Source organism: Nyctereutes procyonoides, unplaced genomic scaffold (assembly GCF_905146905.1).
Source record: "Nyctereutes procyonoides isolate TBG_1078 unplaced genomic scaffold, NYPRO_anot_genome, whole genome shotgun sequence".
NCBI lineage: Eukaryota > Metazoa > Chordata > Mammalia > Carnivora > Canidae > Nyctereutes > Nyctereutes procyonoides.
Genome location: NW_026575125.1, coordinates 80804610 through 80820399, shown reverse-complemented (window position 1 = coordinate 80820399; position 15790 = coordinate 80804610). Strand labels below are relative to the sequence as shown.

Genomic DNA, 15790 nt, shown 5'->3' with positions numbered 1-15790 from the left:
AACAAGGATGGATAGGACTTGTCTGGATCACAGGTCATAAACTAGTAACCACTTTTGTTTGATCCTTAGAGTTATAAAAAATAGTAGCCAGAATTTTGAAATTGGGAGATTATACATAAAAATCTGGATTTATGGGTATTTTTTAAAGGTTGGAACATCCATAAGCTTTGGGTATTGTCATGGCAATCGGTCTGTATTCAGTAGTAGTTGCCCTTTTTGGAAGGCAAGCTCTCTGCAGTTTGACACAGTCCCCATCATTCTCTACTGTCCTATACTCAACCTATGTTACCAATTTATATTTATCTTCTGGACCCCTGTAAGCAGAGAAAACAGCATAAACAAAAGCTGGGAAAAAAAACAGTATGGGGAAGAGTTTTGTCAACTGTAACTAGTAATGAGAGAGTATGCCTCTCTGTGCCTAGTCTGTGTGGCCAAAATAAAGACATTAGTTTTTGCAAATTCGGGTATAGTGATTGTGAGATATAAGGAGAGAATTCAGACACATTGTATTATCCCCTGTGTGCTGGTTACTTTTGCTAAACCAGTGTACCAGATCTGAGAATTAATGATCTCTGTGACCAAACTGATCACTAAATGAAAAGTATACTTGAACTAGTTGGCTGGGTGACAATGGGTTTACATGGCAATACTCTGGGCAGTTGGAAACAGATGAAATATTCACCTATTTAATTTAATTCTCAATTCCAACCCTAACTCTTATTTGTTTAAATCATCAAAAATTTTTTGTAAGGTTCATATCATGTTCCTGGAAATGTACTGCTGAATGCCAAAATTATCACTGTGGCTGAAAGCTACATTCCACTCTCATACCATAAAAATGTATTGATGTTAGTCTCTATTTTTAAAGCCACCAGAGGACCCTGGACTCAGTAGTAGAATTTGTCTGGATTTGCCATACCCTATATGCCTTGTATGAACTTTCCCACCTTAATCAGAAGGGGTAGATACTGAAGTGCAAGCTCTGAAGCAATCCCAATATATAACCCAATACTGGGAAAGCAAGTGTTTAATCCCATGACATTTTATCCAGAAATGGGTAATAAGTAGTAAAAGCAGATAATTAGAAGTTGCTGTTCAAATGTGGCAATGTTTACTAAAGTTTTGGTTAAGAGCAATAAATCTGTTTTTAAAATTCCTACTCCTGTGGTGGTGTCCATGTCAAAATGACAGTTCATCTCAATTGCCTACATGTTTTGGTTCTCAAGTGTCAAAACAACAAGGACAGATCGATATTGGGCTGAATTAGCCACCTCTTTGTATAGGCCTTGCACTAGTCCAGTTAAGTCTGTAAAAGCTCCACCTGTGCCTTCTCTCTTTCCTACTGAAACACAAAACGTGTTGGGGTTTTGTACTGCATCTCACAAAATCACTATAAATAACAGGTAGTGCTACTTTCAGATGAAGAAAGTGCCTAAATTAAAAAAAAACTTGTTCGTGATGATATATCCTTTCTTTCACTTGTGCATAAATTTTGATATAATGAGAGTAAAAAAAATACCCCAATAATCAGCACCTTTTACTGTATGAGTAAGAAAAATGAAAAGCAACAGGGATTGATAGCTTTATAGAGAATGTCTCTTTTATTTTTTTACTATTTTGGCCCAGGTGGGAAAGGATGGCATTATTCTAGAACATAGCTCTTGGCCTCCATATCCCTTTTGGCATTTGGCTGGTATCAGAGTTTCTGATGGGAAAAGGTAGGGGAAGCGTACGTTTTCCTTAATTGCTGTGTAGTCACAAACTTGCAGCTGGCTGTATCTAATCAGTCAAGAAGCCAAGCCAAGAATTCCATCCAAATGGAATGTCTGAAAGTGTAAACTCTTGGTGAATATAAAATTAATTCAGTCTAGAAAAATTGGCAGGTCAGTAGAAGTCAGGTCAAGAGAGGAAGTTTTTAGAAGAAAGTAAAGCTGAAGCCCAAATGTTTGTGGATTTTGGCAGATTCTCTTGCTTTTTCCTGTGCCCCTTCATGGAGAGGCCTATGTCTCAATATACAGATTTAGGTGCGCCTGCTGAGATATGAAAATAAAGAATGAAAGAGAAGTAGATTCCTCCCTGGCCTAGCTTTGTTGAGGAGAGTTAAGGTTTATGCAGGGGTTATGTGAAGAGTCAAGTTTTACATCTTGTCTGAATCATGAGCTGTTGAGATTTCAACACATTAGAAGTTAGGTGTAGTTTACTATTGCCTTGGAACTTCATGATAGGCTGGTCTTGGTGGACTGAACTTAACTCAGGGCTAAAGCAACTAGTGATCTTCAGCTTATCAAAGATCATTAAGAGCAGAGTATGTGAAGGTACTTAAGATTCATTTTTACTGGCAGGCAAGAGTGAAACTGAGCCTGATGTGTTAAAAAAATCACAAGACCAGGAATTATGACATCCACATTCTTCGTCCAGTTCCTATATCCATCATGAGGTCTCTGTTTCCTTGTTGTAAAATGGGGGTGTTAGAGTTGAAGGGGGTGGGGGCTAGCCTAGATTATACAAAATGTAATTGCTAGCTCTGAATGGCTATAATTCCAAGAAAGGCACATTTGGGGACATGGAAGAGAATATGAGGAACCTGTTGATTTATGATTTCCTCACATGAAATAAGCTTGCTGGTTTAGTTGAAGATAAAGATGTTTGATTTTAGGGGCACCTGGGTGGCTCAGTCGGTTTAAGTGACTGCCTTCAGCTTGGGTCATGATCCCAGGGTCCTGGGATTGAGCGCTGTGTTGGGGTTCCTGATCAGTGGAGAGCCTGCTTCTCCCTTGTGCACTCTCTCTTGCTCACTCTCTCTCTCTCTCTCAAATAAATAAAAAATAAAATCTTAAAAAAAAGATATTCAATTTTAAAGGTTACTACAGATTGCAGATAACTCTTCCTCTTGTCATTCAGTGATGTACTTCCTGGTCCTCTTTTACCAGATTTGTGTGTACAAGTTAACAAATCAAGGAATAAAGAACTTGGCCTATTTAAGCATCAGACTCATAAATCATGAGCAGACGATCTACTCACTCTCTACTATCTTATTGCCTTCTGGGATACCTTCTGCCATTAATCTTGCCTGTACAAAGAAGACTGCCTTTCAAGATGGTGTAACAAAAGGAGACAGGTCTGAGAGCCAGAAGAGCAGGATTATGTGCTAGTTCTGCTATTGATTTTTTTCAAAATGTTAGATGCTTATGTTCTTATTTTTGTCTATGGAACGAAGGTCCCAGATTAAATTATGACTGGTGCTCTTTCTTGCCTACCTCCAAATCTTTGATTTTTTAAAAAAGATTTCTTAGTTTTTCATTTGAAAGAGAGAGCAAGAGTGAGTGAGCATGAGCAGGGGTGAAGGAGGGGGGCTTCACAGGGAGAGGGAGGAGCAGACTCCCCGCTGGGCAGGGAGCCCAATGTGGGGATCAATCCGAGGAACCCAGAATCATGACCTGAGGTGAAAGCAGACCCTTCGCCTACTAAGCCACTCAGGTGCCCTCCAAATCACTGATTCTAATCCTTTTTACGGGATGGAGGTACCTGCGAATATTTACTTTTCTTTTGTGGTATATGGAGGTGAAGCATGATAGAAACCCTAGCCTAAAAAAATTGTTCTGGGGGATAGGCAAAATTAATTTCATGTTTACAAAGTTCAATTCCTATAGTTACTCTCTGAGGAAAAAAAAAGCCAGATAAGAACAGTATCTTTACCATAGTTCAATGCCTTGTCCTAAATCATGAGAATTTTGTTTATAACCTTTTTTTCCCTAATCCTTTCACAGAGAGGAAGTCGTGCCAGTGTAAGCTTCCAAATCACCTCAGAAGTCCAAAGTGGGAGGTCCCCAAGGCTCTCTTTTTCCTCAGGGAGTCTAACTCCAGCTACCTATGAAAATTCCAACATAGCAATTTATGAGGTAGGATATCCAACAGCTATCTAATCTGCTGCCTTCTCAGGTTTTAAAATGAGACATTTTAGGAGTTAGTCTTTGGGAAAAAATATTGAGGCTTTTGGTAAGTCCTTCCAGTTCTTTTTGTTCATTATCCACCCATGGACTTGTTTAGCTGAGCTTTTCGACAAAGATTTTCCTCAGCAATTGATCTACTTATAATTTCATTGGTCTTTCAACTCCATCTGTGTACTGTGTACGTGAAAAAAAAAGTCAATGGAGCCAAACACTTAACCATGTCACACATTCTAGAAGATAATGGGTATAATAATAGAAGAAATGATTCCTGAGTCATGTGTTTGTGATGGAATGTCTAGAAACATGTTTTTGTAGAGTGGCATTTTGGGCAAACCCTTCCCTTCAAATTCTAGTTGTTCTTCCTAAACCTGTTATCCTCTGATCTTACTGAAATCTTTTAAAATTATTCTTTTCTTTTTTTTTTCCTTAGCCTGTAACAGGTGATCTTATACTGTGTAAAATAGAATGAAAAATTTTTTTCACTTAAGTTTCTGTCTTTCAAGCTTTAAGAGGCCAACCCTGACCCCTTGTTCTAAGATACTGGAATTTGGCAACCAGAACAAATCTTGCAACAGTTGGAGGGATGAACTGTTTCTTCTCAGCAGGAAAGAGTTAAGCAGGGGGTAAAAGGGAAACTAGTCCCTCCTAAATGATGGCTTCCCAGTGTGGTTTTCTTGTTTTGTTTGAAGATACTCCCAAAAGCAGCAAACACTCTCAACTTCAATAGTAACTACAAAGAAAGTCCAAAACAGAACAGAATGAGTTTTTAGATTGTCCAACGTATTGAATTTTCCAAATGAGTGCTCTCCTCCATTGGCCAAATAATTGATAGAGAGGCCTAAAACACCAAGATAGGCATGATATATATTTTCTCAGTGTACCTGAGTGCTCTGACTTAAATTTGTAGCAGGAAACCCTTTGGATCTTGCCTTGAAGCTAATTTAATCAAAGAGATTTGCTTCACATGTAAACTTGCGGCTTTGGGGAATTGATAGCTCTACTTTCTCAAAAACCAAAACCAAGACAATCACATGGCTTTTGAATGTCAAATGCAGTGGGCTGATAGCTTTATGAAAGTACTGACACCTCTAAGATTCTGAAATGAATCTCAGTAACTTAAGGCGATCTCTTGGTTTTTCATCTGTAAAATTAGGGGTTGAACTAAATTCTTAATCTTGGCTACTCATTAGAATCTCCATGGGAAACTGAAAAACATACCTGTGCCTAGCCTCCATCCCTAGTAAATCTGATTCAGTTGGTATGGGGTGGGCTCAGGCATTGGAATTCTTTTCAAGTTTCCCTGTGTGTGCAGCCAGGGCTGGAGATTGCTGGACTAAGAGATCTTGAAGGTCTCTTCTGGCTCAGATATGCTATGATTCTCTGATTCTATGTAAGAATTTATGTGTTGAATTGTGCTATGTTTTATTTGGTGGAGATGGGAGGTTATAGTGTAGAATTGAGAAGGGCAAAAATAAACATCTATATGTAACTGGCCTTTAAGAATCCATCAGATATTTCCTCATCTTGGAAGGAGGCAAAGGGTTGAGTTAGTTCCCATAATGACTTAGTCAGATCATGAGTATTTCTGAACTGTATAGGCCAAAGGGAGCCTTTATATGCACAAAAGGAGGGTGTTAGTGAGAATAATACCACACCATGAAGTCAAGATTAGGCTGATGGCAGGGTGCAAAGAAAGACAGCCGAAGCTGGAAAACTGCCTGGCTAGGGCTGAAGAGGACTCTGGGAAAGAGCATAAGTTAATTGAATCAACAGATCACACAAAGAAGTTCAGTGTGCCTTCTGAAATGGTTCTCTATTGGGAGTGTTTTAAAGAAGATTCATTAACTAGCATCTGTTTAAAATAAATCAGATTTTCCTAAGTATTGTTATTGGAAGATCTACAAGTTCTACCTAGTGTGCCCGGGGTAGCAGATGGCTGATAGCAAAAGACAGGCTTCCCTAGGATGTGCCATTACATTGTGCGACAGTGATACAAATTCCCACTTTGATTCTGCACAGAGATGAGGCACCTTAGCAGCCGCACCAGAAAATTGACCCTTATTTCATACATCCCCAGAGCAGAACACTGGGGAGAGAGAACTGGGAATAGCAGACCCAGTGGGAACATGTCACAATATACTCTAATAGCCACAGTCTAGGGGAGAGGGGTGAGGTGGGCAGTAACACAATCCTGATACGCTCAGCGAGAACCCACTGAACTTATCCCTCCCTCTTCATCTCTGACTCTTCCTGCCTCTCAATCTCTCCCTGTGTTTTCCTCCTTGTCTCCTTTCTCTCTTCCCACTATACTTCCTCCCTATTCATCTTCCTTTCCCAAGGCGCTTTTTCTTACTTTTTCCTCACCTTCTTCTATATCCCACATAGCCCTCTCCTTTCCATCCCCCTCTCCTTTCCACCAACCATGTCTCTCATCACAGAATCGTCCAGCTCTGTCCATAAGAAAACTGGGGCTCAGGCCACCGAAGTGGCTGCCCTAAGGCCACCCCTGAATTTAAGGCACAATCAGGTCCAGGACCTAGATCTCTTGACTCTTAGTTAATCCTCTATGGCCTTAGTGCAAAACTGATAGACTTTAAATTACCTCTAAAAATTTAGTGGATAGGTTTGATGTTTCTTCCTCTTAATTAAAAAGTGAATGATGAATGAAGTATTTTATTTTCACTTTTAAAGGAAAAAACAAAACAAATAATGCATATGTGGTAAAGATAAAACCTGCCTATTTCCTTCCTTTTCCTCATTTTTCAGGAAATAGGACACACAGAGACTCAATAAAAATTTGCTTATAGAGTTTGTGAGAATTATTTAAATCTTAAAACAAATACACACAAATCCCCCAAACCAAAGAAAGCCCATGAGAGAAAAGAGCAATAAAGTGGAAAGTGGAGGACCTTGGTTCTGTTACTACCTAGCCTTCTGACCTTGGACAAGTTGCTTAATCTCTTCAGACTTCAGTTTCTTTATCAAAATATGAAGGGATTAGAACAGGGATACCCAAGATCCTTTCCAGCTCTCAAATTTGGTGATTTGGCTGGAAAAAATCTCTGCTTAACTACTTCTAAAAGTTAATAAGTCAGAGAGAAGGCTAACGCCTGTCTGTAATAAGGCTGACTCCAGGAAAAAATGTATCAGGTACTGGCTAGAGGCAGAGTCAGGGCTGCCAGTACTGACGTTCATGTTGTACACTGCGCAAGGGCACCATATTTAAGAGGGTACTATTCACATTACAGACATATACTAATTTATATGAGAGTGGTGCAGGAGTAGGCAAAGAGGTTCTGACCTCCCAGTCTAGTTTGGGAATGAGGTGGGGGAGGGGGGGCTATTTCTCATATGTACATTTATACAAGTGTACTCGACTATACTCACACATAGTCACTAGTAAACATATGTGCACCTGATTATATGCTACCTTGACTAGTCCCCAGGAGTTTTTTGAGGTTACTCCTTCCTCCTGCCTAATATTCTTGGAGATCCAATTTCAACTTCTCTCTTCCACGTTTATAGCCTGACTCCAAACCTGACAAAGAGGCTCCACCTGGCAGTCAGGGCTTGGTGGTATGTAGAATATCCATGCTGCTAGAGGAATGTGTTCCTTGGTATCTGGAGAATGTATGAGTAAATGAGAGTGTGGCACATGCATGAATGTATCGGGCCAGGGCTGCTGCCCAACATCGCAGGGCTGCCACAGGCTGTAAAGTAAAGTTCTTACATGTTTGTTTCTTTATTTTTCCTTGAGCATCCTTTCTAATTAGCACAAAGTTGCCATAACAGCTAGTAATGACCAGGGGCTGGGTAATATGGTTGCAAAGGTGCTGGAAAGGCTTCATTGCCCACCGGTATATCCTATACATTTGTTGATTTTGTGAATTCCCAGTTAGAATTTTTTTTCTTGCAGCTTAAACCTTGGCTTTGATCTCTCTAAAGGGCAAAGTCCTCTAAAGGCTAAAACTCTGAGCTCATGTCTGACCCTCTTGACTAAGTAAGTGTGGGGTGGAGCCTGAGATTTGGCCTTAGTTCTAACCAGTTTCATCCAGGTGACCATGATACAGCTGGTCTGGGGTGCAGAGAATTTAATTTCTGAGCAAGAGACCAGGCAGGCTGCCTTTCGTGCTTGACCATTCTGCTGCAGGCAGGCACTGATCCTGAACTATCTTGCTGGACTCTGTAGGCGCTGAGCCTGGCTGGCACAGTACTGTTCAGCTGCTGAAGGCCGCTGAGAGCCATTCCCTAGTTAAGGGTTTTGAGTTCCTTGGCTTGAAGATGCCCTCTAACCCAAAGTGCGGACATGTAACTCAGATGCCCGCAGCTCCCGTTATTAGCCTTTTCCTCTGGCAGGTCTCCAGATGCAGTGCCACAGCTGGATATAATCCTTAATAAGAGAGTCTTATTCTTGGAATTTGACTGCACAGAGCTCTCTGCTTTATTTTCTCTACTTGATGACAAATTGGTACAGCCTGAAATGGAACATCCAGGCTATAGGTAATAGATGTGAAAGCACTTTGAAGAGTTAAGAGCACTGTGCAAATGCGAGGCATTATTATTATCATGGAGAAAAAGGAAGCTATATTTGTATTGCTTTTTTAAAAAATTTGGGTCAGACAGAAACTAAATAGGGCTTGATGACTGATGAATCCTTGAGGCTATGCACGGAGAAGAAAATTATCTATCAGGTGCTGGTGCTAAAGTGAAGACAATAAAATAATTGTTGTGTTTGACTTGACAGCAGCCTTAGACATAGCTGCTTTGTACTTAAAAAGTCAGAAATAGACTCCTGAAAGAGTCTAGATTACTCATATTACTATGGTAGTACATTTGTGCATCCAAGTAAGAAATGTTTAATCTACATTGAAGCCAGTTGGCTTATGATTAAAGCATAAGAGGCCCCCCAAATGGCCTGTCCCACAAGAGAAAAATTGAGAAAGGTAAATGCAGAGAACATTTGCTCTATGATGACTCCTGCCTTACATCTCCCAAGTTGGATGCCTCAAGGCAGTAAGAATCGTAACCACCAACCCTCACCATTAACCACAGGGAACCGAATGCTACACCACTTAGCTATGAGTAAGTGAAATGACCTAGCACTTTTTGCAGTTAGTGAAGGGAGTCATTTAGGAGAGTTGTATCATTCCTTTTCTGAGGTCTGCATACTTGCAATGGTTTTCCTGACCTTAGTCAATTGGAATTTTAATTTTTCACCTCTCTGCATGACCACATTTTTCAGATTTTATTTATTTATTTATTTATTTATTTATTTATTTATTTATTTGGAAAGAGATAGAGAGCGAGAGAGCGAGACTGAGTGGGGGTGGGGGCAGAGGGAGAAGGAGAGAGAGAATCTCAAGCAGACTCTCCACTGATCATGGAACCAGAGGCTGGGCTGGATCTCACTACCCTGAGATCATGACCTGAGGCAAAATCAAGAGTCTGACACTTAGCTGACTGAGCCACCCAGGCACCCTGGCATGACCTCATTTTTAGCTCAAATACAGAATGTCCATATGGTGGAGGCTAATGGAGGAGGAACAAAGCCTGTTTGAGTTGATGGTGTGATTATACCCTTCATATGGAAGGGACATTGCTCTAAAGCTGTTGGCAACTAAGTCTCATCACTCCTCTCTGCCTTTTCTTTCTAGGGTGATTGGGTGTGGCTGAAAAAGTTCCCCTCTGGAGGTTTTGGAGACATTAAGTCCATCAAATCGAGTGCAAGTGATATGTTTGAAATGGTATGAGAAATGCTTGTTTATGTCCGTTCCCACTAAAACCAATCCTTTCTCCAAAGTAACTAACATCAGCTGTTAGGAAGACCCCTTAACAAATCAGTGCAGGGAAACTGCAGGGTTGCCACTGGCCTGATGTGAATCATGTGATGCTATGGCAAAAGTATGGGTTCTGAAGTCAAAGAGACATGAAGAATTCAATTTCCAGCTTTCCCCACTTAAGAGGTATTTTAACTTGGACAAGTCACCTAAACTCCCTGAGCCTTATTTTCCTTATTTGTAAAGGAAGTACATTAATGTCTATTCCCCAGGGTTAGTATGAGGATTAAAAGAGATAATACAGGGGGATCCCTGGATGGCTCAGCGGTTTAGTGCCTGCCTTTGGCCCAGGGCGTGGTCCTGGGGTCTCAGGATCGAGTCCCACATCAGGCTCCCTGCATGGAGCCTGCTTCTCCCTCTGCCTGTGTCTCTGCCTCTCTCTCTCTCTGTGTTTTTCATGAATAAATGAATAAACAAAATCTTAAAAAAAGAGATAATACACATCAAGCATCCTGCACATTTCCTGACATATAGCTTCTTTGTAAAATGGTAGCTATTATGCTTATTATTAAGTATATATCCCATAATCTTTCAAATTCCAGTTGTCAGGCCTGGAAAAGTCATCTTGTAATTACCACTTGCATAATAAGAAAAATGGTGATTTCCCCAGTCTTAACAGTTATGTTTAGAGTCCTTGGATGGTTCATTTAAGGAAGCAGTGTGTAGATAAGGCAGGGATGACAATGATTCCTCCCAAACCACTTAAAATTTTGGCTCCTCCTTGAGCTTTGAGTCCATAAAAGATTCACAGAGCCTGTCTCCAGTTCCTTTAGACTCATGAGTGGGAGTTTTAGAAAGTAATAATAGATTTCTTCACATCTCTGAAGCAGGCAAGTTCAAGTCAATCCAATAAGTATGAATCAGACACCTGCTACATCCCGAGCACTGTACAAGTGAGAAAACAAAGGAAATGGGGGAATGGAAGAGATGTGGCTCATGGTGGACAGGATGTGTCCCTGATGGTAAAATAATGAGAGATGAATCCAGAAGGGGGGGCAATGTCAGAGCTAGAATAGGCAATTCCACACTGGTTTGATGATCCAGGATGCTAAACAGAAGCTAACTTCAAAGTCTGGAGCCAAGCAGGGCCAAACTTGGGAGAGCTGATTGACTGCAAGTATGGAAGTAAGATGATAGGTATTGACCCAAGGTAAAATGTGTCTGTGATTTTGGGGGAATTTTTGATTTTGATGTGATCTCAAACTAACAGAAAAACTGCAAGAAAAATTCAAGGAATTCTTGTATACCCTACCTAGATTAAGCAATTGTTCACATTTTGCCTAATTTCTTTTCATTCTCTATAAGCTTATGTATATTATTTTTTTGAACCATTTGAGAGTAAGATGTAGACATCCTCTACTTTTACCTCTAAAATACATCAGTGTGTATTTCCTCAAAAAGGCATTCTTTTATATAACTACGGTATAATGATCAAAATTAGAAAATTGAACATTGATACAATAATATAACTATTGTCCATATTTTTAAAAAGATTATTTATTTGAGACACAGAGAGTGTGCATGAGCACGGGGAGGGGCAGAGGAAGAGGGAGAAGCAGGCTCCCTGCTGAGCAAGGAGCTCAATATAGGGCTCAATCCTGGGACGCTGGGATCATGACCCAAACCAAAGGCAGATGCTAACCACCTGGGCCACCCAGGTACCTCTATTGTCCATATTTTATCAATGGTCAAAACCCATACTTTTGCCATAGCATCACATGATTCACATCAGGCCAGTTTTCTTTTTTTTTTTAATTTTTATTTATTTATGATAGTCACAGAGAGAGAGAGAGAGAGAGAGAGAGGCAGAGACATAGGCAGAGGGAGAAGCAGGCTCCATGCACCGGGAGTCCGACGAGGGATTCAATTCTGTGTCTCCAGGATCGCGCCCTGGGCCAAAGGCAGGCGCCAAACCGCTGCGCCACCCAGGGATCCCCTCCAGGCCAGTTTTCAATCTAGGCTCACACATTATGGTTAGTTGTCATGGCTCCTTATTGCCTTTAATCTGGAACAGTTTCTTAGCCTTTCTTTGTTTTTTCTTCACCTGGATATTTTTTTTAAGAATTCAGGTCAGTTACTTGGTAGATGGTCCCTCAATTTGGGTTTATCCCATGTTCCTCATGGTTAGATTTAAGTTATGCATCTTTAGCTAGAAAACTACAGAAGTGATATGGTGTTCTTCTCAGTGCTTTTTATCAGGAGGCACACAATATCAATTGTCCCATTATTGCTGATGTTAATTTTGATTACTTAGTTTAGATGGTTTCAAAATCTACTAAATTTCTCCAGTATTGAGTTACTGTCTTTCCCCCACTGTAATTATTATTTTTTTATTTTTTTAATAATAAATTTATTTTCCCCCCACTGTAATTAATACATAATCTGTAAACAGATACTTTAAGTCTGTGTAAATACCTTGTTTCTCATCAAACTTTTGCTCATTAATTTTAGCATCCATTGATTTTCTAACTCCAGTGTTCTATGTTTATTGGTTGGTATTGTGTTGTAAGAAAGAGCCTTACCTTCTCCACCATTTATTTATTTGTTTATATATTTATACCTGTGTGCATGTATGGACTTTTATTTTATTCAAATCTATCATTTATCTATCTGTCATCTATCTAAAAGCATGAATTCATATTAATACTTCCAACTATAATTGAATGCCACAGAGTTCATTTTGTCCTTTCTCCTTTCCGTATTGTAACTCCGTTCTTTAATAGTGAGAAAACTGGCTCCCATTATTCTCATGACATCTTTTTATGTGTCCCTTTACTGACTCATATGGCCATGTCAGGTGCAGATAGCAACTCAACTCTAGGGGGAAGGCCAGAGTTTTCCAGCATTTACCACGTGAAAGGCTCAAATTCATTTCTAGTACTTTTATGAAGCAGGAGGTGGAACTGACTATGCCATCACTGTGCCTCTAACACTGCCTTGACCACTTACGTGCCTTCATGATCTTAATATGTTGAGACTGGATACCAGGAGCCAGAATGGAAAGCAGATCTTGGTAAGCCACCTGTAGAAAAGAGCCCTGCACAGTGAGATGGATATTCTTGAAAGGCAAATGGCTGGAGTTAGAAGGCCAAAGGACTGATGACTTTCAACATCCTTTTAGAGCCTTAATTTCTACAAAAGTGTGTGTAGGAAAATCAGGCTGTATCTCCAAGGTCATGTTCTTCCCTACCATCTGCAAACAATTGGTATATTCCCAGTGCCATCTAATACCTTAGCTGTTTAGTTCCTTACCATATGATCTCTAATCATTTCTTCTTCCATTCCACTTGGCCATCCACTGCTATCATTGTACCTTAGGCTTTGTCATCATCTATAATTGCTACTGAAAGTGCTTTACCTCCAAAATCATAGATTCAGGCATCATAGTCTTTGAAGTGTATCCTCCTTTTCTTTTACCTTGTGTGTACTTTACATCAGGTCTTCCTGTTCTACTGACCTTTACTTTCTTCCAAACCATAAATCCTTCTTTTGTCTTCTCTTGTGTCCATCTTAGATTCCATAATCTATCGTTTGAACACATTCTTATTTCTGCCTTTATGGTCAAACATATCTACAAAATCCAAATTCTGGATGATCCTAATTCTTCACTTTGTGCCTGCTCTTAAATAGCCAAGTATTGTAGCAGAAAGTCATGCAACAAGGTATATTGTTTTCACTATAAATTCATGTTTCTCATCTTAAAATGTCCCTTATCACTCTTCATTAAGTCCATTATACTTTATTGGTTAGTTTACTCTCTTCAACTCATACTTCAAAGATTCTCCCTTCTCCTTCAACCTCCAATGTTCTTCTTTTCTTCTATTTTGACTATTACCATCCTTCTCCAAGCCATTATCAACTTCCACCAGAGGTATTGCAATTGTCTTTTTTTTTTTCAAGAGAAGTAATTTTTTAAAAACTATTTTAGGTTCACAACAAAATTGAACTAGAGGTACAGAGTTCCCATATGCCTACTGCCCAAGCTACATGCATGGACTCCCCCACTATCACCACCCCAAACCAGAGTGGTACATTTGTCATAACTGCTGGACATACATTGATATATCATTATCACCCAAAGTTCACAGTTTACATTAGGGCTCACCATTGGTGTTGTCTGTTCTATGGGTTTTGACAAATGTATAATGACATGTATCTGCCATAATAGCAACATGCAGAATAGTTTCAATGCCCTAAAAATCCCCTGCTCCGCTTATTCATACCTCCCTCTCCCTAATCCCTGGCAACCACTGGTAATTATCTTTTAACTACTAAACCACATATACTTTTATCATTCTCACATCTCTTCTCCACTTTGCAAAGTGGTCTTTTCAAAATAGAATCTGATCTTGTCAGTTTTCTACTTAACTCTCTTTAAATAGATTCATATTGCTTTTTTCTTTGTGTGGAGATTTTAAATTACAGGTTCAATTTCTGGAATAGATAGTAGACTATTCAAACATTCTATTTCCTTTTGTACCACTTTTGGTAAGTTATAGCTTAAAAGAAAATTGGCCATGTCATATATTCTGTGAAAGTTACTGGCACAAAGAAGTATCTAATATGCTCATGCAATATTCTAAGTAGCTTTAGGATTTATAATGATGCCCCCTTTGCATTCTTGATATTTATAATTTGTGTTTTCTCTTTCTTGATCAATTTTGCTAGAGGACTACCGATTTTTAAAATCTTTTCCAAAGATCAACTTCTGGCTTTGTTGATTTTCCTCAAGTGTACGTCTGCTTTCTATTTCATTGATTTATATTCTTATTATTTCTTTCATTCTCCTTTCTGCGTTTTCTTTTAAAGATTTTTTATTCATTTGAGAGAGACAGAGAGGGTGAGTGAGAGCACCAGCTCAGAGGGAGAGGAACATGCAGATGCTCTGATAAGCTGGGTGCCAGAAAAAGGGCTCAATCCCAGGATCCTGGGATCTTGACCTGAGCTGAAGGCAGATGCTTAACTGATTGAGCCAGGCAGGCACCCTATTTTCTGTGTTTTTAATTCGTTGCTCTTTTTCTAATTTTTTGAACTGGAAGCCTTCCTTATTTTCTTTTTCCTTCTTTTTTTAGATTTTGTTTATTTATTCATGAGAGACACAGAGAGAGAGAGAGGCACAGACACAGGCAGAGGGAGACGCAGGCTCCATTCCATGCAGGGAGCCTGACGCTGGACTCCATCTCGGGTCTCCAGGACCACACCCTGGGCTGAAGGCGGCGCTAAACTGCTGAGCCACCCGGGCTACCCTTTATTTTCTTGTATAGTCACTTAAAGCTAAAAAATTCCCTTAAGTACTGCTTCAGCTACATCCTGGAAGTCTTTCTTTCCTTTTCAAAAACTTTTTATTATGGAAAGTAGCAAACACATAGAAAAGAAACAGAATAATATAACCAAACTCCATTTGCCCATCACCCAGCTTCAAAAAAGTTATCAACATTCTACCATTATTATTTCATCTCTAACTTGGTTATTATTGCTGTTGTTATTGTTTTGCAGTTCTCTATTTTTGATGTACAATTATATACACTGAAATGCCCATATTATAGATATGTAATTTTGATAAAGGGATACACCCAGATAGTCTAGACCATTATCATGATATGAAATAGGGATCAGCAATCTATGGCCCCTGGACCAAATCTGGCCATGGTCTGTTTTTCATAGCCTGGGAGCTAAAAATGTTTTTTACATTTTTAAGTTGTTGTAAAAAACAACAAAAAAAGGAAAATAAAGATTATGCAATAGAAACAATATATGATCTGCAAAGAATAAAATATTTATTATATGTACCTTTACAGAAGATTGCTGATCCTGTATAAGAAACATTTCTTTCTCTCCAGAAAAACCTAGAGACTAGCCAAATGTTCATCAGCAGGAGAAGGTCCTTTGTGTTCTTCAGTAAATTTGTGCCCACCCCCCAAAAGAGGGAACCACTATTCCAGGGTTTTTCTTGCCTTACATTAATTTTGCTTCTTCTATAACCTCATAGAAGTGGTATCATAT

At 39.5% G+C, this 15790-nt stretch overlaps 1 protein-coding gene across 1 annotated transcript in view; it reads left to right on the top strand.

The window, feature by feature from the left end:
* Positions 1–15790, top strand: part of GUCY2F (guanylate cyclase 2F, retinal) — a 100397-nt gene that overhangs the window by 33423 nt on the left and 51184 nt on the right. Inside the window, exons 6-7 of the mRNA XM_055337469.1 lie at positions 3768–3899; positions 9605–9694. Of these exons, the coding sequence (XP_055193444.1) occupies positions 3768–3899; positions 9605–9694 (222 nt within the window). The remainder of the gene's footprint in view (positions 1–3767; positions 3900–9604; positions 9695–15790) is intronic.